We start from the raw sequence: 23660 nt of genomic DNA on the forward strand, positions 1-23660 counted from the left end.
ACTCCAACATGAGTGGGATTTATAAAATCAAAATCTTTGACCTTAGCAGCCAGTACTCATCATTAGTATCATGTAATCAAATCAGGGTAGAAGCAAAAAAGTATAAACAGGAGAAGGAAAATTGAAGAAAATAGACAAAATATGCCTTACTATTCTCAGGAAAGAAGATTTGAATCACTTTTGATTAGAAACTAGAAAATGTTTTGGTTATAGATTTCCATGTACTGTAACTAACTGACTGATAGAAATATTGTAATGAACTGAATTAGAGTATTTTTCTGTAGGTTTCACATTAAATCATATAAACATACAGGGCAACCTTTTCCAAATTCCATTTTAATCAGGACACAATTCATGTTAAGAATGATCCCTATTACATCCACTGGTCTATGAGTTAACCGGGGCAGGGACCAACTCTAGTTTGTCTGTAGTTCTAAATCCAGCTCCTAACAGAGTGCCAGGTAGAATAGATCATACCATGTCTATTATTTCAGGCTAGCTAAAGATAGTCTCTCTCTTCAAAATCAGGCTAAGAAATACTTTCTCCAACTCTTCCTTAACCAGCCATACTCTATTAATCTTAACACATTGAAAATTTTACATTAAGCTGACTTTAAAATTTTAAAATGTCTTTATGCTTAATTTGAAATGAAATTAATACTTTTAAGGAAAGGACAGGAACAATATTTCTACTCTCCCTTGTATTGTCTATTAAAAAATATGACATGGATTTGAGACAAGTGTCAAAGAAAAGCTTTAGAGAGAGGCAAACAAGAAATAGAAGTGATTTGGCATTGTCACTAAAGAATGACAACTTAATCCAGTAATATCTCCTTATCATATGTGCTGACAATGCAAACAAATGATTAAGCTTTTGGTGTGCAGTGGACACTCACACCAATACAGAAGTGTTTTCAGTGTTAGAAATCCTCTTAATGGTCTGCCCATGCTTTCCTCAACAGTACAAGGCTACAGTTAAGTTGCATTATTATTATTTTTTAACTTGTAGAAAATAATCCATCCCTAAATAACAACAAAAAGCACATCAGTCTCATCCTATATAATTCCTTCTATTGCACTAGGTGAAAAGTGACCAATGAAAAGTCTTCTTGGATGGAATCTGAACATCTTTTGACTAATGGTGTGATGGCAGAAATATCAAACATTTGCTAAAAACAAGTTCCATCTTTTTGAACTTCAACTAAAATTGATAACACATGTTAGTACCAAGTTCTGAACAGGACTGTGCCCCCAGCTTTCTGCTACTTTGAAGATCAGAGACTCTCTTACCTTCTCTTGTTTAAGACCATCAAGCTCAAAACCACACCATTAAAATTGTTTATGGCTTAATTCAAATAAATGAAAATATAATTATTGAATAAAGGGCTTTCTCTAACTTGAAAATGATACATTATAATAGACTTAGTGTTTCAAAACACATAATTAACAGGAATAATAAAAAATTATCTTTAAGCCAAAAAGGAATTGTTTTCAAGAATTTTCTTCTACACTCCCAGATTAACTGGTAAAATCTTCTCAAATTCAACCAGAAGTGGTCATTTAGATTGCATAGTTCTATTCCACCTAAGAACATATTCTTATGAAATCTTATTTGATCTTACAAGGACCTGGAAGTAATAAAGTAGAACTGCTAATTCCATGTTACAAGTTACAAGTCTCTGGGAGTGGTTTGATTTGTCAGATGTCTCACAAACCAGTAGAGCTGAATCAGAATTTGAACTCTGACCCTCTGATTCTTAATCCAGATACCAATATGATTTCTTTTCTTCTTTAAATACAATTTGTTCATTAAATTATAAGCTCTGTATCTCTAGGTGTGTGTGTGTGTGTGTGTGTGTGTGTGTGTGTGTGTGTGTGTTTCTGAACTTTGCAGGTAGATTGTTTTAGCAGTCATATACTCTCAGGAAACAAATAAAATGATAGGAGTGGATTAAATAATTTATTTGGTGAAAAAATTGCCTTGTTTATATATTAAATACAACTTATTAACTTTATTTTAAGGCATTTCTATTTCCTCTAGCTGTACCAGGATGCCAGACTTAGAGCTTTTAAATATGCCACTAAAAGAGTTCAAAATCTAATTCTAGGTCTGCTACTCTATTACGCTTGCACTATATGAGATGACTGGGATTTATATAGTCAGATTTGGCAGTCTCTTGCATGCTTATTTGACCAAGGAGATATATGAAATTTAGAACTTTCACTCTAAAAATAAGGCAGCTGTAATTCATATTAGAATGTTACAGACTCCTACTTGAATAAGACATTTAATGTATAATACCTGTGATTTTTAAAGGTCCTTTTTTTTCTTAATGCATTTTTTCCTGCATTTTGGTCTCAGGGGTTGTTTTATGGATTTCTTTGCCGGTGAACATAATTCATATTTGATTATTCCATTTATATTTAAAGATCTTCTTTATATATATATCTTTATATCTAAAGAAGATCTTCCACAATAATTATGGTTTAATTTTGTTTATCATTCAGTAAATGAACTTATAGGAAACAGCTAGCAAAACCAAACAGTACTCATAACTCAGGGAACAAAAAAAATTGAGAATTTTGAAAATTGACAGTTAAAAGAAGAATGGATACATAAGTACAAGTGAGTTTCCCCTCCCAATGGGCTCAAGATCTGAAGGACAACAACTTGGTGAGAATGATATGGAGGAAAATAAAAGGTTAAATGACTATTAAAAACCCAGTGAGACATGATTCTATAATTCTAAGGATATTAAGTAGGATACTCTATAGATATGGTCTTGCCCTGAAGGAACAAATATTTCATACTTTTTCCCAATCCTTAGTATTTTTATTATAAAATTTTTATTATTAAATATTAATAGTATTTTTATTATTCATTTTTAAAAATTAAAAAGACATTTTTCATCAGAACTTATTTTAGTGTTACAACTAATGTAGCCTCATTTTTAGGAGTACAGAGGGAAAAATATGCTTCTAAGAAGACTTAATATGGGCTTATAGTTTATGGTTAAGTTCTCCTACATTGTTAAATTCTTAACCACACTTATTATATTAAAAAACTCTAAAGGAAATCAAAGTATATTTCAATTATACCATGCTCTTGTGAGTAAGGAATTGCCTTTTTACTCATAAAAATGATAATAGGTATTAGTGCCATTTGGAAAGTGCTCCATGTAATGTTAAAGAAAAATATCATTGTGAAAAATATAATGTGCAATGTCTGTTGGTAACCACAGAATATGTAAATATGGTGCCAATGAATTATCCCCTAAAGGATGCCAAATTCCCTGCCATATGCTGTCTTTCACTCTAAGAATTCTGCTACTGCCAATTTAGCTTATTCTTCATCTTGTGCCCCAAAATCTTGAGAAAAACAACATCCCAGAGCATTCTCAAGAGGTTTTCATTGGGACTGGAGCCAAAAATCACATATCTGTCTCATGGGATCCCTTTTGAGCCTGGATGGAGAAATCATCATGGAAATAATTTCAGATCTCTGTCGCAGGCTGTAAGCCAGAGCTTCCCCAGAGTAGTCAAGAATCCATCTGGGACTCTAGATGAGAATTATTTGAAATCCACAGAGAATGAAGAAAAGGGTTTGGGTCTAATGTGATTCCAATCTTTACAGTTCAGAAGCACTCCCAAAACTCTCATAATTTCCCTAAAGCCAGGGGGGTAAATATTTGGAAGCTTAAATGAAACTAGTGAACAGTAAAAGAAAAGGCAGCTAGCCAGGAGTTCCCAGCAATTTCTGTCAAAATTGAGTCATTGTTTTTTCCTTGCTACTCTACATGACAGAAAGTTCTACACGATTCACTTAACTGTAGTTTAATCAGCATGTATTACTATAGTCCAATATTTGGATCCTAAATTTTTAAAGCTTTTTAAGGTCTACAATAGCACTGTCAAAATAATACTAGTTAAATGTCTTTGGTCTCTTGTCAAAGAAATACATGTTAACCCTAAAACACTGAGGTTTTGTTTTTGTTTTTTGATTTTTTTTTTTTCATTTTGTTTTGCTTTGTTTTTGGTTAGGACTAACAGGTACTCAGGAAAAAAAGACCCAAATTCTTAAATTATTGACTTTGGGTTTAAACAACCTCTGCTCAACATACACAAAATCAGTCTTATGACTTCACTTACTTTTAGTAACAACTCCCTCCAGTCTAATGATATTGGGATGGTCAAACTGTCCCATAATGCTTGCTTCTCCTAAGAAGTCTCTCCTCTGCTTTTCTGTGTAGCCCACTTTCAGGGTCTTGATGGCCACTGAAATCTCTTTTTTTGAAGGAAGTTTTAAGCGACCACTGCACACCTCTCCAAATTCACCTGTTAGAATGCAGAAGAACAAAACAAGAAAAGGTAAGAAATTATACTATAAAAAATCACCGGAAGGAGCAACTGTTTTCCCTTAATAATTCCAATTCAATAATTGACCTGCAAGATGTACACTTGTAGGCTTCCAAATTATTTTGGAAGATGGTAATAAGAAACTCCAGGACATCCACACCCTGGTGGAAAATGGACCTTGTGATAAGCCTCATGTATTTTGAAGTACTACACTATGAATAATGACATATGAAAGAATAAGAGGGAAGTCAAAAGTTATATCTATTGGATTTTTTCATTCCTTGTTCTCATAGCTACCATTTCCTCAGGGTAATCAACCAGCACCAGCACCATATAATGGGTTAAACATTGGATTAAATTTCAGATGTTTATCAGTATTCTGTTTTTACCAGGGCCAATTTAGCTATAATTTCCAGCTCTCTGAAAATGGGAATAAAAGAATAAGCTATCAAGTCATTTTACGGAGTAGGGTGTGTTGTATTATTCACATACTAGTTGTAAAGTTCTCTGGGGCTCTGGAAAGAGAAAAATAATCTATCAGTATTGAATCGTATCTAAAGAATTACTGTAGGAATATTTTCTTAGATCCAATGTCTTCAATAAAAAAGTTATCTTAAATGCACAATCAGAATTTGTTGAATATGGAGTGTTGCTGATTTTTACGTAGTCTAATTTAATTGATATAAAATTGCCTAGAACTAGTTTGGTCACTATCTTCACATACATTGTTATTGAGAAGATTCACCCATAATGCTTTCACTTGATTTTGAGCTCCTTGAGAGCAGAGATCCTTTACATTCATTTCTCTGTCTCCACTGCTGCCACAGTGATTGCCATAAAGTAGTGCCATGTATTGATTGTTCCTCATTCAAGGAAGAAATCCTAATATTGTGCAGATTATTACACGGGTTTTGTACAACATTTAAAAAAATAATTTTTAACAGCAAATGAAAGGTTTTTCTGAAAAGAAAAATTACATGATCAATTTTTAGGCTCTCTATGGAATGGAAAAACATTTTTGGTTCAACCTTTTCACTGTGAGTTTTTGTACAGGGCCCATGCCCCATGGGTCAGCCAGAAAGAAGGTGTCAAGTAGTGAGATACTTCTCTATTTTTCATCCAGTAAGTCCTTCAACCACAAAAGCAGCAGGTTGTCTTAATGATTTATCAGCTGCATCCCTACAAATGACTTGCTTCTCTCCAGAAAGTTCTAAACTCCCTTAGACTTGACCCTCCCTTGCTCAGGAATCCAGTCTTGCCACTGTTTTCAAAACAATGACTTGTACTATAACTTGTCAAATTCATTTAATGTCCAAAAGCAGGTATTCATACATTTATTTAATAAATATTCATCAATTGGCAACAGTATTACAGATACTATGAAAAACACGGAGATATAATGGTAATAAAGGCAGATCTAATTTCTTCCCCTCAAGGAAGTACAGAGATGATAGTAATATCTGCAGCTAGGGTGTTTTTTAGGATTATGGGGAGAATTAGGGGCAGAACTTGAGAACACTCAATGATCTTTTTTTAAATCAAAGGAAGAATATGCCATTATAGATGTGTGAGCATTAGGAGAAGTTATGAAGCAAAGTAAGTCATTGTTAAAATTTGTAAACAAGACTAAGAGTTTCTTTCTTTATGCAGAGCTATCAGAACATTGCCCAAAACCCCAGTTCACTTTGTGTAAACATTAAGTTTGGGCAAACCACAAGGAGGCATCCATCATGAATTTTCATATTCTGAAAAAAAGTTCTGCCATTATCATGGATCAATAGAGTGTAATGGATTGTGTTTTAAATTTGGAAGTCATTACCATTTATTCTAAGTGACAAGTCACTTGTTAGTTTACAGGACAGACAGTACAGAACTGTGAGATAGAGCATGGATTCTGGAGCCGATTGTCTAGGGTCTAATTCAGTCTCTGTCACTTATTATCTGTGTGATTTTGAGTGACTCTCTTAACGTCTCTGTGCCTTTGTCTCCTTATCTATAACATAGGGACACCAATTTTGTCTACTTCATAAAATTTTTGTGCAGTTAAAGGAATTAATGTACATAGAATGCACTTAGAATGGACTTAGAAGAGAGCCAGACACATAGTACGTGCCATCTAAGTGTTAGCCATTCTTCTCTGAGTTCAAACTTACTTTAAGAAGGATAAATATCTATCTACTTCTTAAGAGTTAGATCAAGGTGAAGAATAAATACTAAAGTTCTTTTTAAAATGTCAAATTCTGTATTAATGTAAAAAGAGATGGTTGTGATGATCACGGTGATAACAAGCTTAATGTCATATTGGACAAGTACTTGTAAAGGAAAGAATGTTGTGAAAGTACCTCACTCGGGAGATCTAGGGGAAGAGTTTGAATTTCAAGTGGCCCAATTAGTGTTTCTTCCTTTGTTCTCAGTGGGAGAGCTGGACATATGGACATGTTATCTACCTTCAAAATTCAGAAAATGGTGCTTCAGTAATGCTAGTATTTAAAAAAATCATAAAATTTAGAAATGTGTTTATTTTATCTGATAAATACTAGAAATTGTCACAAATAGGTTATACTAGACATAGAAATGTTACATAGTAATTCAATTCTCTTTATAATAACTGTTCTTAAAAGAACAGTGTTGGAAAAATTAACAAAGACTGGACAAATGCAATGCCTAACTTTTCCATCTAGCCAATTTTATATGGTTCAATTAACTTTGCACCTGTAAGAAACAAAATTTAGATCCTGTCATTTCTAAATAAAAGCACAGCTACAAGAAGTTCATTTGAGAAGATACTACTTGATTTTTTAAATAATTAAGTGCATCAGTGTTTATTTGCCCTTTGAAATAAAATATGCTTTATGAGAATGGGTACACTGTATTTTGATTTAAGGTACAAAATGCACAATTGCTCAAAATAAAATTTCTTATGCTAATTTCATTTAAAACAGGAAATAATGCACTTGTGTTTAAGAGGAATGACCCTCTGCACTAGTCAAAGCCCATTCTCCTTCCACTGTTTTAATAAGAGAAGAAGAATAAAAAGACACACTGAACAATGCTGTTGTGTCAGCTAAGCACTATACATGGATTATCTTGATTCATCTTCAAAAAAATCTTAGAAGGCACTATTGTGATCATTAGTGTCTAGCATAAACTTTAAAGTTGAAAAGTACAAGCTTCAGATTTTGGCTTCCTAATTAATATCTATGTGACCATGGGCCATTCACATTTTCAGCTTTTGTTTCCTCATCTGGTGAAATGGAGATAATAATACCTATTTAAAAGTCTAATAAAATTAAAATCATGTGAATGTCTAGCACAGAATAGGAATTAAATATTTTCTACCTTCAGGAAACCTTGAAATAATGGTTGGATTGAGGAATAAAATTAGGAATTTTGGTCATTATGAATTCCTCACTAACAAAATTATACTACCTTGAGAAAGTTAATTCATGCCTCAATTTTAATTTTGTAATTTGCAATATAGTTATAATTCTTCTGGTTTTTCAATGTATAAGTGAGAGTTTGTTATATCTATTTCTTTGTATAAAATTTTTGACAGAAAACTAAAGAGTTAGTCCACATATAGTCTTCCTGTATATTTAATTGACTGTGAAAGTTCTGTCATCGAATAAAAGATTCAGCCTTTTAACAATAGAAGATAGGTGCTTAGGGAGGGTGGCAGGGAGGGAGACGCAAGAGGGAAGAGATATGTATATGTATAACTGATGCACTTTGTTATAAAGCAGAAACTAACACACCATTGTAAAACAATTATACCCCAATAAAGATGTTAAAAAAAAAAGAAGGTGCTAATCAATTTAGCATGATTACTAATTGTTTGTGGACAACATTATTTTTTTTAATTTTAAAAGGTATAGGAAGTGGGTAAGAGTATAAATGAAAGAAGGCTGGTCATGAGTGGACTGTGATTGAAGTTGCTGTAGAAATGGTTACATGCAGGTTCATTATACTATTTTACAATTCCATCTATTTTTGTAGACATTTAAAATTTTACCAAACAAAATGTTAAAAAATGATATCCTTCAAAACCTTGATTTCATATTCTATCTTGGTAATGACAAATCATTTAAAGACTAATCAAGACAGACTAGAATTGCGAGTGCATTTTATAAAGAAATCTTCCAGGCGAAGCATAACCAACCTTGAAGATATATATATTTGCAAACAAAATAGGCACAGTTTTATAGCTCTTAATGTGGCAAATGAGACTATTGGCTGCAAAACTCCAAAATGGCAGCATATGTCTAATTTTTTACAAATATGTTTGAAGAAAGAAAGGAAAAAGAGGATCTGTTTTAATCTTTAATGAGCATCAAGGATTATTAGGTGATTCAGTACAAATAGTCTTTCCCTTTATCTCATTGATGAGATACCATTTTTAATGAGTATGCTTTGTCTCACAGTACTGTGTTCTAGATACCTGGCTTTGTCAATAACATCTGTATATATAAGCTTTTATTAATGCAGAAGGCTCCAAATTTCAAGGTCACAATATGTTTGACCTTCTGGACATTGGTTGACCTTCTCTCATCACATTCTCCAGTTGAGTGTGCAAAGTCTTTTGCTGCATATGCTACGGCAACTTCCATGCTGGAGAACAGTGCACTCTTGTGGGGCAGCATTAAAACCAGCATGACAAAGTCCCTCTGCACCATGGAGTAGTTGACAAAGCAGAACTATACAAATGAAAGAGTAATCAATATATATCTGGATTAATTTAGGCTGAATTAACATAGATGTACAGTGAATGTGTGTATTCTTAAGTCTTAGATTGTGAAAAAGGAAGTACTTATTCTAGTTTCCTTTTATGAATTGCTAGTTTCATATTTTCATATTACCTGCACATGTGAATTTTAGGAGGATATAACATTAAGAAAATTAGAAGAGAAGATTTACAAAACTATCATTTTATTTAGATAATATATGAATTACTCAGATTATCCTGCTTGAATAGTAAATACTACTTGAGTTATAAATAATTCTTTAGTACATAGAAAAAGAAACAGAAAATTATATGCACATTTGTGTAAAAAAGCATCAGTCATATATAGAGTACTTGCAGAAAATGTGATCTGATATGATATGCATAATTCAAAAAGTTCATTTTTCATACTTTCACTCTATTTCCCACATAGACATAACTAGTTCGTGTTTGTTTTTAGAGCAATATTGAAGAATGAGATGACTGTGTACAATTATTGTACAATATTGTTTATTTTTACTTTTGAGTAGTAGTTTTATTAAAATGCACACTGCATATTCTGTGAATGCCATATGTTTATGTGTAATTTTATAAAATACTGTTATTTTATAAATATAATTTTTTGGAAATACTCAACTGCTATTAATAATATCTATAATATTTTAGAAATACGCAACTGTGACACCTATTAACACTCCATAGGTGTTTGTTAATGAATTTGTGATTGAGCAAATTAATAATTAGAACAAAAGTATGTCTATATGAAAACAAGCTTCAACACAAATACTTTAAAACTATATACCATTACAAGCAAGTATTAAAACAGAGCACTTCACATTATTTAAACTATCCTCTCAATATAGTTGTGATGGAATTTGTATAAAATATGTCTTTTATTTTATTTTGTGTTGTCTTTGTTTTTTAATTCCAAAGAAGATTCTAGAATTACTTTTTCTCTACAAATCAAAATTTTCACTTAGTGGGCTCATTTAAAGTAAGACACACTTTTATCCTATTATCCCCATTTAGCCAGATAGACTTTGTGACACATGATCAGCATAGCCATGGAGAGATTGAGCTGCGGCGGCTGCCCGCTCTGAAATTCAATAAATAGCAAGCTGGCAGTGGTCTCTGAGTCTGTAGGTCTGGCACCTTTGAAATCATTACATTCCATTAAATACTCCTTCATTTATTTACTGCCTGCCTTTTATCATGAAATCAGAAAATGTCTATTTTCATAGCATATACTTTGGCCTGAGAACCTGAGCAGTCAATCTCAGGCAGCATTCTTATGCATAGCTGTAGACTTGTAATTAACATACTAGGTTGACAGTGAGATTACTGCGGTCGTTACCTGCTCCAACAACTTTGTCAATGGATATGTTGGTGGCATCCAATTCCTTAGCAAACTCATGAACTGCTTGGGTAGGGTCTTCGTAAGTGTGCGGGTCAACGTAAGTCCTGAGACCTGGAAGTTTTACTGTTTAAGGAAAGGAAGAAAGGCATTTAGGAAGAAAGGCATTTATAAAATCTTTACTGTGCGAATTTATGATAACATTATTATTGGTTTTTAAAAAAATCCCCATGACATTAAACCGTAAAGAAACAGAAAGAGGTGCCACAATGAACTTTCTCTGTAAAAACACTAGAAGGAAAATGGACATTCAAGGAGGGGGTTCTTGAGGAGAGAAAAATGGTTCAGAATTGAGTAGGCCTAGTAATTACTACCAGTAGCAGCAGTGAGTGAATGCCATCACACTATCACACGTTTGTGACCCTGTAAACAGTGTGGTAACCAAATATCTATTATAGTGCCGCATGTGACAATAAAGGAAAGCTTGTGACATACTTTCATAAGGCGGAATAGCTGATGTAATTAGAGGATATAAAACGGCATGTCTTTCATCTGACACTATTCTGCTTTTATTAACAGTCACAATCAAAATTCCCCACTGCATTTATAGATTTACGTTAAGCTGTGAGTTTACATATACATAATATGGGTATTATATGTATATACTAATATAGTTTAAATTAACTGAAATCTTATTATGTAGCTTTTCAACATGGTTAAAAGCAATATAAGTGCTCTCTATAAGTTTAATAATTGTGGTAAGGAGCTAAATTCCAAACATAAATCATATTTATAGCTTATTAAATATAAGCTTTCTTCATAGTATATTTCTTTATTGAATTTTTTTGAAGGTGAAAAATTTGCATGATGTTCTGCAATTAAAATAGCACAGACAAAAGATACAGGAGAATCATTTTGGATTTGATATAATATTAATAAAATTCCTATCATTTGGAAATATAATTCATATTTGAAACAATTTGGAATGCTCAAGAAACTAACTTTCTCTGAAAGAAAACTAAATTTTTAAAAAGGAAACCTAAAATCTATTAAAGTACATAAACATGCTCTAACATTAAAGGACACTGTAATTTAACTGCCACAGTATATATACTAATAATATTGATTTTAATTTTCATAATGGTGAATAATATTAGTAAAATTATTTTAGCAAAGGACATGGATTCTTTCTTTTTTTCTATCACTTTTTCCCAGCTTTATTGAAATATAATTGACATAACATTGTGTAGGTTTAAAGTGTACAATGTGATCGTTTGATACACATATATATTGTGAAATATTTACCACAATAATATTAAAACATTCCTCATCTCACATTATTACCTTTTTTGTTGTTGTTAGCATGAGAATGTTAAAACTCTACTCTCATAGCAACTTCCTAGTGTGCAAAACTAGAGTCACCATGCAGCACCTTCGATCCCCAGAAGTTGTTCATCTTCTAACTGAAAGCTTGTACTGTTTGACCAACATCTCCCCATATTCCCCATCCCTCAGCCCCTGGCAACCACCATACTATTTTCTGTTTCTATGAGTTTGATATTTTTATATTCCACATGTGAGTTCATAAAGCATTTGTCTTTCTCTCTCTGGCTTATTTCATTTAGCAAAATGCCTTCAAGGTCCATCCATGTTGTCACAAATGGTAGGATTTCCTTCCTTTATATGGATAAATAATATTCCATTCTATAAATATACCTCATTTTCTTTATCCATTCATCTGTCAGTAGACACTTAGGTTATTTCCATGTCTTGACTGTTGTGAAGAATGCTATAGTAAACATGGAGGTGCAGATATACCTTTGAGATAGTGATTTCATTTCCTTTCAATATATACCCATCAGTAGGATTGCTGAACCATATTATAGTTGTATTTTTTTTTTTTTTTTTTTTTTTTGCGGTATGCGGGTCTCTCACTGTTGTGGCCTCTCCCATTGCGGAGCACAGGCTCCGGACGCGCGGGCTCAGCGGCCATGGCTCACGGGCCCAGCCGCTCCACGGCATGTGGGATCTTCCCGGACCGGGGCACGAACCCACGTCCCCTGCATCGGCAGGCGGACTCTCAACCACTGCGCCACCAGGGAAGCCCTATAGTTGTATTTTTAATTTTTTGAGAACCCTCTGTACTTTTCCAATATTGGTGATACCAATTTACATTCCCACCAACAGTGCACCAGATCTCCTTTTCTACACATCCTTGTCAGCATTTGTTATCTTTTGTCTTTTTGAGAATAGTCATGCTAACAGATGTGAGACAGTATCTCATTGTGATTTTGATTTGCATATCCCTGATGGTTAGTGGTATAGAGCTCCTTTTTATGTACTTGTTAGCCATTTGTATGTGTTCTTTGGAAAAAATGTCTATTCATGTCTTTTGCCCATTTTCTAATTGGATTGCTTGGGTTTTTGCTGTTGAGTTCCTTATGTGTTTTGGGTATTAACCTCTTATCAGATATATGGTTTGCAAATGTTTTTACCATTCTATAGATTCCCTTTTCTTTTCCTTAATTGTTTCTTCCACTGTGTGCAGAAGATTTTTAGTTTAATGTAGTAATGCTTATTGATTTTTGCATTTGTTGCTGGTGTTTTGGGGTTCCTATCCAAAAATATCATTGCTAAGACCTATGTCAATGAGCTTTTTCTCTATTTTTGTTCTAAAATTTTATAAGTTCAGGTCTTATGTTGAAGTCCTTAATTCATTTTGAGTTACATTTTGTGAGTGATGTAAGATGATGGTGTAGTTTCATTCTTTTGCAAATGAATATCCAGTTCTCCCAACATCATTTAGTGAAGAAACTATCATTTCCCTATTGAGTATTCTTGGCTCCCTAGTTGGCCATATGCATGAGTTTAGTTCTGGGCTCTCAATTCTGCTCCATTGGTCTATGTGCCTGTTTTATGCCAGTACCATACTGTGTTTATTACTATAACTTTACGATATAATTTGAAATCTGGAAGTGTGATGCCTCCAGGTTTCTAAGATTGCTTTGGCTATTTGAGGTCTTTGTAATTCCATATGAAATTTGGGATAGTTCCTTCTACTTCTCTGAAAAATGCCATTGGAATTTTGATACAGATTATACTGGATCTATAGATGGTTTAGGTACTGGGGCCATTTTGACAATATTAACTCTTTAGATCCATGAGCATGGGCTATCTTGCAGTTTATTTGTGTCATCTTCAATTTCTTTTTTTTTTTTAACATCTTTATTGAAGTATAATTGCTTTACAAGGTTGTGTTAGTTTTTGTTAATAACAAAGTGAATCAGCTATATATATACATATATCACCATATCTCCTACCTCTTGCGTCTCTCTCCCACCCTCCCTATCCCACCCCTCTAGGTGGTCACAAAACACTGAGCTGATCTCCCTGTGCTATCTGGCTGCTTCCCACTAGCTATCTATTTTACATTTGGTAGTGTATATATGTACATGCAACTCTCTCACTTTGTCCCAGCTTACCCTTCCCCCTTCCCGTGTGCTCAAGTTCATTCTCTATGTCTGCATCTTTATTCCTGTCCTGTGCCTAAGTTCTTAAGAACCACTTTTTTTTTTTTTTTTAGATACCATATATATGTGTTGGCTTACAGTATTTGTTTTTCTCTTTCTGACTTACTTCACTCTGTATGACAGTCTCTAGGTCCATTCACCTCACTACAAATAACTCAATTTTGTTTCTTTATATGGCTGAGTAATATTCCATTGTATATATGTGCCACATCTTCTTTATTCATTCATCTGTCGATGGACACTTAGGTTGCTTCCATGTCCTGGCTATTGTAAATAGAGCTGCAGTGAATATTGTGGTACATGAATCTTTTTCAATTATGGTTTTCTCAGGGTATATGCCCAAGAGTGGGATTGCTGGGTCGTATGGTAGTTTTATTTTTAGATTTTTAAGGAATCTCCATTCTATTCTCCATAGTGGCTGTATCAATTTACGTTCCCACCAACAGTGCAAGGGGGTTCCCTTTTCTCCACAACCTCTCCAGCATTCATTGTTTCTAGATTTTTTGATGATGGCTATTCTGACTGGTGTGAGGTGATACCTTGTAGTTTTGATTTGCATTTCTCTAATGATTAGTGACGTTGAGCATCCTTTCATGTGTTTGTTGGCAATCTGTATATCTTCTTTGGAGAAATGTCTGTTTAGCGTCTTCTGCCTATTTTTGGAATGGGTTGTTTGTTTTCTTGATATTGAGCTGCATGAGCTGCTTGTAAATTTTGGAGATTAATCCTTTGTCAGTTGCTTCATTTGCAAATATTTTCTCCCATTCTGAGGGTTGTCTTTTCGTCTTGTTTATGGTTTCCTTTGCTGTGCAAAAGCTTTTAAGTTTCATTAGGCCCCATTTGTTTACTTTTGTTTTTATTTCCATTTCTCTAGGAGGTGGGTAAAAAAGGCTCTTGCTGTGATTTATGTCATAGAGTGTTCTACCTATGTTTTCCTCTAAGAGTTTTATAGTGTCTGGCCTTCCATTTAGGTTTTTAATCCATTTTGAGTTTATTTTTGTGTATGGTGTTAGGGAGTGTCCTAATTTCATTCTTTTACATGTAGCTGTCCAGTTTTCCCAGGACCACTTCTTGAAGAGATTATCTTTTCTCCATTGTATATTCTTGCCTCCTTTCTCAAAAATAAGGTGACCATATATGTGTGGGTTTATCTCTGGGCTTTCTATCCTGTTCCATTGATCTACATTTCTTTTTTTGTGCCGGTACCATACTGCCTTGATTACTGTAACTTTGTAGTATAGTCTGAAGTCAGGGAGCCTGATTCCTACAGCTCCATTTTTCTTTCTCAAGATTGCTTTGGCTATTCGGGGTCTTTTGTGTTTCCATACAAATTGTGAAATTTTTTGTTCTAGTTCTGTGAAAAATGCCATTGGCAGTTTGATAGGTATTGCACTGAATCTGTAGATTGCTTTCAGTAGTAGAGTCATTTTCACAATGTTGATTCCTCCGATCCAAGAACATGGTATATCTCTCCATCTGTTTGTATCATCTTTAATTTCTTTCATCAGTGTCTTATAGTTTTCTGCATACAGGTATTTTGTCTCCTTAGGTAGGTTCATTCCTAGGTATTTTATCCTTCTTGTTGCAATGGCAAATGTGAGTGTTTCCATAATTTCTCTTTCAGATTTTTCATCATTAGTCTATAGGAATGCAAGAGATTTCTTTGCATTAATATTTTATCCTGCTACTTTACCAAATTCATTGATTAGCTCTAATAGTTTTCTGGTAGCCTCTTTAGGATTCTCTATGTATAGTATCATGTCATCTGCAAACAGTGACAGTATTACTTCTTCTTTTCCAATTTGGATTCCTTTTATTTCTTTTTCTTCTCTGATTGCTGTGGCTAAAACTTTCAAAACTATGTTGAATAATAGTGGTGAAAGTGGACGACCTTGTCTTGTTCCTGATCTTAGAGGAAATGGTTTCAGTTTTTCACCATTGAGAATGATGTTGGCTGTGAGATTGTCATATATAGCCTTTATTATGTTGAGGTAAGTTCCCTCTATGCCTACTTTCTGGAGGGTTTTTATCATAAATGGGTGTTGAAATTTGTCAAAAGCTTTTTCTGCATCTACTGAGATGATCATATGGGTTTTCTCCTTCAGTTTGTTCATATGGTTTATCACATTGATTGATTTGCATATATTGAAGAATCCTTGCATTCCTAGGATAAGCCCCACTTGATCATGGTGTATAATCCTTTTAATGTGCTGTTGGATTCTGTTTGCTTGTACTTTGTTGAGGATTTTTGCATCTATGTTCATCAGTGATACTGGGCTGTACTTTTCTTTCTTTGTGACATCTTTGTCTGTTTTTGCTATCAGGGTGATGCTGACCTTGTAGGATGAGTTTGGGTGTGTTTCTCCCTCTGCTATATTTTGGAAGAGTTTGAGGAGGATAGGTGTTAGCTCTTCTCTAAATGTTGTACAGAATTTGCCTGTGAATCCATCTGGTCCTGGGCTTTTGTTTGTTGGAAGATTTTTTTTTTTTTTTTGCGGTAAACGGGCCTCTCACTGTTGTGGCCTCTCCCGTTGCAGATCACAGGCTCCAGACGTGCAGGCTCAGTGGTCATGGCTCATGGGCCCAGTCTCTCCGCGGCATGTGGGATCTTCCCGGACCAGTGCACGAACGCATGTCCCCTGCATTAGCAGGCGGACTCTCAACCACTGTGCCACCAGGGAAGCCGTGTTGGAAGATTTTTAATCACACTTTCAATTTCAGTGCTTGTGATTGGTCTGTTTATATTTTCTATTTCTTCCTGGTTCAGTCTCAAAAGGTTGTACTTTTCTATGAATTTGTCCATTTCTTCCAGGTTGTCCATTTTATTGGCATACAGTTGCTTGTAGTAATCTCTCATGATTCTTTGTATTTCTGCAGTGTCAGTTGTTACTTCTTTTTCATTTCTAATTCTGTCGGTTTGAGTTTTCTTTCATTTTTTCCGGATGAGTCTGGCTAGTAGTTTATCAATTTTGTTTATCTTCTCAAAGAACTAGATTTTAGTTTTATTGATCTTTGCTATTGTTGCCTTCATTTCATTTTCATTGATTTCTGATCTGATCTTCATGATTTCTTTCCTTCTGCTAACTTTGGGGTTTTCTTGTTCTTTCTCTAATTGCTTTCGGTGTAAAGTTAAGTTGTTTATTTGAGATTTTTATTGTTTCTTGAAGTAGGATTGCATTGCTATAAACTGCCTTCTTAGAACTGCTTTTGCTGCATTGCATAGGTTTTGGGTCGTCTTTTCATTGTCATTTATTTCTAGGTATTTTTAAATTTCCTCTTTGATTTCTTCAGTGATCTCTTGGTTGATTAGTAGTGTATTGTTTAGCCTCCATGTGTTTGTATTTTTTACAGAATTTTTCCAGTAATTCATATCTAGTCTCATTGTGTTGCAGTTGGAAAAGATACTTGATATGATTTCAACTTTCTTAAATTCACCAAGGCTTGATTTGTGACTCAAGATATGATTTGTCCTGGAGAATGTTCCATGAGCACTTGAAAAGAAAGTGTATTCTGGTGTTTTTGGATGGAATGCCCTATAAATATCAATTAAGTCCATCTTGTTTAATGTATCATTTAAAGCTTGTGTTTCCTTATTCATTTTTATTTTGGATGATCTCTCCATTGGTGAAAATGGGGTGTTAAAATCCCCTACTATGATTGTGTTACTGTTGATTTCCCCTTTTATGGCTTCTAGCATTTGCCTTATGTATTGAGGTTCTCCTACGTTGGTTCATAAATATTTACAATTGTTATATCTTCTTCTTGGATTGATCCCTTGATCATTATGTAGTGTCCTTCTTTGTCTTTTGTAATAGTTTTTATTTTAAAGTCTGTTTTGTGTGATATGAAAATTGCTACTCCAACTTTCTTTTGATTTCCATTTGCAAGGAGTATCTTTTTCCACCCCCTCACTTTCAGTCTGTATGTGTCCCTAGGTCTGAATTGGGTCTCTTGTAGACAGCATATGTACGGATTTTGTTTTTGTATCCTTTCAGCCAGTGTATGTCTTTTGGTTTGAGCATTTAATCTGTTTACATTTAAGGTAGTTATTGATATGTATGTTCCTCTTACCATTTTGTTAATTGTTTTGGGTTTGTTATTTCAGGTCTTTTCCTTCTCTTGTGTTTCCTTCCTAGTGAAGTTCCTTTGGCATTTGTTGTAAAGCTGGTGTGGTGGTGCTGAATTCTCATAGCTTTTGCTTGTCTGTGAAGGTTTTAATTTCTCTGTCAAATCTGAATGAGATCCTTGCTGGGTAGAGTAATCTTGGTTTTAGTTTTTTCCCTTTTGTCACTTTAAATATGTCTTGCCACTCCTTTCTGGCTTGCAGAGTTTCTGCTGAAAGATCAGCTATTAACCTTATGGGGATTCCCTTGTATGTTATTTGTTGCTTTTAATATTTTTCCTTTGTATGTAATTTATGATAGTTTGATTAATATGTGTTGGCATGTTTCTCTTTGGATTTATCCTGTATGGGACTCTGCATTTCTTAGACTTGACTGACTATTTCCTTTCCCATATTAGGGAAGTATTCAACTATAATCTCTTCAAATATTTTCTCAGTTCCATTCTCTTCTCTTCTTCTTCTGGGACCCCTGTAATTCAAATGTTAGTGCATTTAATGTTGTCCCACAGGTCTCTGAGACTGTCCTCAATTCTTTTCATTCTTTTTTCTTTATTCTGCTCTGCAGTAGTTATTTCCACTCTTTTATCTTCCAGGTCACGTATCCGTTCTACTGCCTCAGTTATTCTGCTATTGATTCCTTCCAGAGAATTTTTAATTTCATTTTTTGTGTTGTTCATCATTGCTTGTTTGTTCTTTAGTTCTTCTAGGTCCTTGTTAAACGTTTCTTGTATTTTCCCCACTCTATTTCCAAGATTTTGGATCATCTTTTCTAACATTACTCTGAATTCTTTTTCAGGTAGACTGCTTATTTCCTCTTCATTTATTTGGTCTGGTGTTTTTTTCCCTTGCTCCTTCATCTGCTGTGTGTTTTTCTGTCTTCTCATTTTGCTTAACTTACTGTGTTTGGGGTCTCCTTTTCACAGGCTGCAGGCTTGTAGTTCCCATTGTTTTTGGTGTCTGCCCCCAGTGGCTATGGTTGGTTCAGTGGGTTGTGTAGGCTTCCTGGTGGAGGGGACTAGTGCCTGTGTTCTGGTGGATGAGGCTGGATCTTGTCTTTCTGGTGGGCAGGTCCATGTCTGGTGGTGTGTTTTGGGGTGTCTGTGGACTTATTATGATTTTAGGCAGCCTCTCTGCTAATGGGTGGGGTTGTGTTCCTGTCTTGCTAGTTTTTTGGCATAGGGTGTCCAGCACTGTAGCTTGCTGGTCGTTGAGTAGAGCTGGGTCTTAACATTGAGATGGAGGTCTCTGTGAGAGCTTTTGGTGTTTGATATTACTTGGAGCCAGGAGGTCTCTGGTGGACCAATGTCCTGAACTCGGCTCTCCCACCTCAGAGGCACAGGCCTGACACCCGGCCAGAGCACTAAGACCCTGTCAGCCACATGGCTAAGTAAAACTTTCTTGGCCTTTCACAGGTAACCTGACTTGGACAGAATGGATAGAGATGGGTAGGTGGAACTCGTAGAGTCGCAGGCACCTCCAACGCGTCCACTCTGGGCAGCTCCTCCTGGAGAGCCGCCTGTGACTTACACAGGATCCCCAGTTGGGACATGGATTCTTAATGGTGATATATTTTTTCATTTGGTACACTATATTATTGAAGGTGTTTTTAATATCCTAAAATAACAAATAAAATCAGACATTATCTTTTTCTAATAATATCAGAAAAATACATTTTTAAATGTATTTTAAATACATTTTTAAAATGTATTTTAAAAAATACATTTTTTAAAAAATGTATTTATTTATTTTTGGCTGCGTTGGGTCTTCATTTTTGCATGCAGGCTTTCCCTAGTTGCGGGGAGTGGGGGTTACTTTTTGTTGCCGTGTGTGGGCTTCTCATTGCGGTGGCTTCTCTTGTTGCAGAGAGCAGGCTCTAGGGCATACAGGCTCAGTATATGTGGCACATGGGCTTAGCTGCTCTGCAACATGCGGGATCTTCCCAGACCAGGGCTTGAGCCCATGTCCCCTGCATTGGCAGGCAGATTCTCAACCACTGCGCCACCAGGGAAGTCTCTGATATCACTTTTTAATAGAAGAATCTTACTGGCAAAATTGCAGCTGAACATTCTGGAATTACTGAAGATTCTTTGAGCCAGTTTTGTATAATAGTTCATATGAAATAGGTGTAGGGACTGTGATGACAGCAATTGTTCCTAAGAGCCTTCATCACAATGGACATTTGGCCAATGAGTCCAGGATTTCAGAGTCTGGGCTAAGATGTGATTAGTTTGTTGATCTACAGGGTGACTTTGTGAATGCCATGTTACCTCACATAATAATTTATGTTCCTGGGAAGTTTCCATAGAGGTTTTGAGTAAAAAAATATAGGGATAAGAATAAATGGATTATGAAAGATGGGAGGTAAAAACTATTTTCCTTAGCTACTTCTTCAGATGTTTTTTGTTTTGTTTTGTTTTTTTGGTACGCAGGCCTCTCACTGTTGTGGAGCACAGGCTCCGGATGCACAGGCTCAGCGGCCATGGCTCACGGGCCTAGCCGCTCCGCAGCATGTGGGATCTTCCCGGACCGGGGCACGAACCCGTGTCCCCTGCATCAGCGGGCAGACTCTCAACCACTGCGCCACCAGGGAAGCCCTCTTCAGATGATTTTGAGACAGCAAAATGGGAATGGGAGGTGAGGGAGCACATGGAAAATGTAGGAGAAGATAGGTCAGTGCCACTCCTCCCTCTGCCTGGTGTTGACCCTGACACTGCAAAAGACTGGCCACTCTCCATCCAGAGGCAGAGTGTAGATAATTTGAGATGACACCCATATCTAGGGAGTCAACATCCACTGAAATGGGGAGATAGTAAGTTTTTTGCCCTTTCTTTGGGCAAACTGTGAGTGGAGTAGGTTTTGAAGAACTCTACTTTTCTATTTCTTCCACTTTGAATAGCACAGCACAAAGAATCAGCCAGGCATCAGAGAAAGAAAGCTCTGGAAAACTTGCTCTTCAAGTGCCTAGCATTGAGTGCCTGTCATTGTAGTTAGTGCCCAGTAAATGACAGAGACTATCGCCATTATCAGTATCTTCATATTAAGAATGCTTATTCACAAATATGAATATCATTGAGGTTTCCCAGAGACAGAATTTGGGCTTAGAAATGCCCGTTTCTTTGGAGCTCATGCATCAATTTGCATGCTTCTGCTGTTTATTATAAACATCATTTCTTTCTATAAAAACAGTCAGTCTTTAGTACAATGGTCTACTATAATTTATTATCACACTAAAACTATTTCTACATTATCAGTACTAAAACACTTTACTGTTGAAACAAGAAACAGATTAAGGAAAGCTATCATACTTTTCTTGCTTTGGGGTAAGGAAAACAGTAAAAGTAACCATAGATTTAATAAAAGACGTTAGGAAATGAAGTCTTCTCAGAATCTTTTTGTTTAGTCAATTTGGTTACATTTTAAAGAAGACAGTCAAATGGAGGCTAGAATATGTGATCATCCGATTTTGATTTTCCACTAGTCATAGTAAAGTCAGGAAACAGTAAGGTAAGAAAATCTAGCATTCCTTTCCAAGGGAAAAAATAGCACTTTTAAAAATAAGGTGAAAATGAAATTTTTTTTCTGGTAAACAATCACAAATATTTTACCTTGCTGAACTTAAGGAAATCAATTTGGGAGAGACTTACTGGCAAAATAGGGGTATGGGGTTAAGAGATACGAATTACTACATATAAACTAGATAAGCAACAGGATATATTGTTATCGCACAGGGAATTATAGCCATTATCTTGTAATAATTTTTAATGGCATATAATCTATAAAAATCCTGAATCACTATGCTATACATCTGAAACTAATATAATATTGTAAACCAACTGTACTTAAATTTAAAAAAGGAATTGACAAAGAAGATTATAAAATGATTTGTTAGGAACAATGTCTCAAACATTTTAAATAAGTGCTGGCTTCAAACAGCCTTGAAAGTGTGCTTTAGAGTCACCATTCCGTTCCTGTCAGCCCTAGAGAGGATATGTATTACTAACTAATCTAAAAATTCCCAAATAAAATCCCAAATAAAATCATTCCCAAATAAAATCAATCAATTCATTGTGATTGATTAAAGTTAAGTAAATTGCTTTTCTATCTGCATGACATTTAGGGAAACAATACAAGTATAAACACACACACACACACATCTCCAAGAAAAATGGCCTGTTCGCTGTGGGAGCTTTGACTGCTGATTTTTAACTGCTGTCCCCAGAGGTTCCAGGAATCAGGTGATTCAGGATGCAAGCACATAATCCCTTCACACCAATAATTAAGAGCAACACACAGAGTAACTGGGCTGTGTCAAGAAAACCAGATAATAAACACATGCACACGTGTTAAGCTGCACTACTTTACAGCTCATTCTGTGCAAACACAGTAATTTACATTTCCATTTTACCAGCATGAGTTGCCCTAAGGATAGCAAAAAAGTAAAAAGGCCCAGCCAGAGAGGGCAAGGGGACAGGATCTTAGGAGGTGAAACACATTTCTTTCCTTTTGAAGCAATATTATAGGATTTGTAACAAGGCTGGAGGGAATAGTTCATAGCTAGAGCTTTTCAAAGTAATACGAAATAAATGGTCTGAAATAAACCAGCTGTAGCATTAAGACGCAGAAAGTTTATGACATGCATATACTTTATGCCCTTGCAGCTAGGATAAAACACATTTCTTTTTTGTTTGGCTATCATAAGGATATTATGCATTTGAAGAAAATTAAAGTTTCAACAAACTCCACCATAAAAAGCAACAGCTAAAGCAGATTGAAGTGATAGAGAAACCTGCTTACAATTGGCACACAGAAATTTATCAGTGCTGCAAGTTCACGAGGTGTATAATTCCTGTATAAAGAACCAAATCAATATGGTCTTGCCCTAAAGACAATATTTACATCGATTGTCCAACTCAGATTAAGAACAACTTAATCCACAGGAATGCAACTACTCTGACTAATTTATGCATGGTGAATGTGACTCAGTGTTCTGTGGGATTGTGAAGAAAAAGCTAGATAAATATCCTGTGATTTGTTCATGCACTCTTTTAAGACTTTTGAGTTGGTAACCTAACTAATCTGGAATGAGATATTGATATTAGGAAGGTGACACTTGGGCTTTTTTGTGAATTATTCTACAATGACTTCAATGAGATGGACGAAACAAACAGTGCTCTCTGCAACCTCTGCCATTCTGTCCATCCTACTTCAATTTACATTTTGGAAAACATTTTTTTTTTCAATCTACTATATTCCTCCTACATGGTAGCAACAGGTCATCAAGTTTTTACTGTCAAGCTACAACCTTTAGATGGAAAGCCAATTACTGATACAAAGTATGTTGAACTGAAAGTTATTTTCAGAAAGCAAAAGTGAAAGCCAAAGAAACTAATGCTTACAAGACTATATTAATTATATTGAGATTATTTGAGAGCATATAGGCATGAGTATGGTCTCTGTACTAATTTCCACGAGAACATGCTATTCCCTTTAAGGCTGATGATTAGTAATTGCCACAATAACCCAGCCATAGTTTGGAAAAGCAAAACACCTGGAATGATTTGTTTCACCAGAAGAAAA

The 23660-nt window shown here is 35.1% G+C and overlaps 1 protein-coding gene across 2 annotated transcripts in view; it reads right to left on the reverse strand.

Moving 5' to 3' along the window:
* Positions 1-23660, reverse strand: part of EPHA3 (EPH receptor A3) — a 359059-nt gene that overhangs the window by 44925 nt on the left and 290474 nt on the right. For both annotated transcript variants that reach the window (XM_065875995.1, XM_065875996.1), the window contains exons 10-11: positions 10431-10556; positions 4150-4335 (exon numbers count right to left, since the gene is read on the reverse strand). In XM_065875995.1, coding sequence (XP_065732067.1) covers positions 4150-4335; positions 10431-10556 — 312 coding nt within the window. The remainder of the gene's footprint in view (positions 1-4149; positions 4336-10430; positions 10557-23660) is intronic.

This window comes from Phocoena phocoena, chromosome 4 (assembly GCF_963924675.1).
Source record: "Phocoena phocoena chromosome 4, mPhoPho1.1, whole genome shotgun sequence".
Lineage (NCBI taxonomy): Eukaryota > Metazoa > Chordata > Mammalia > Artiodactyla > Phocoenidae > Phocoena > Phocoena phocoena.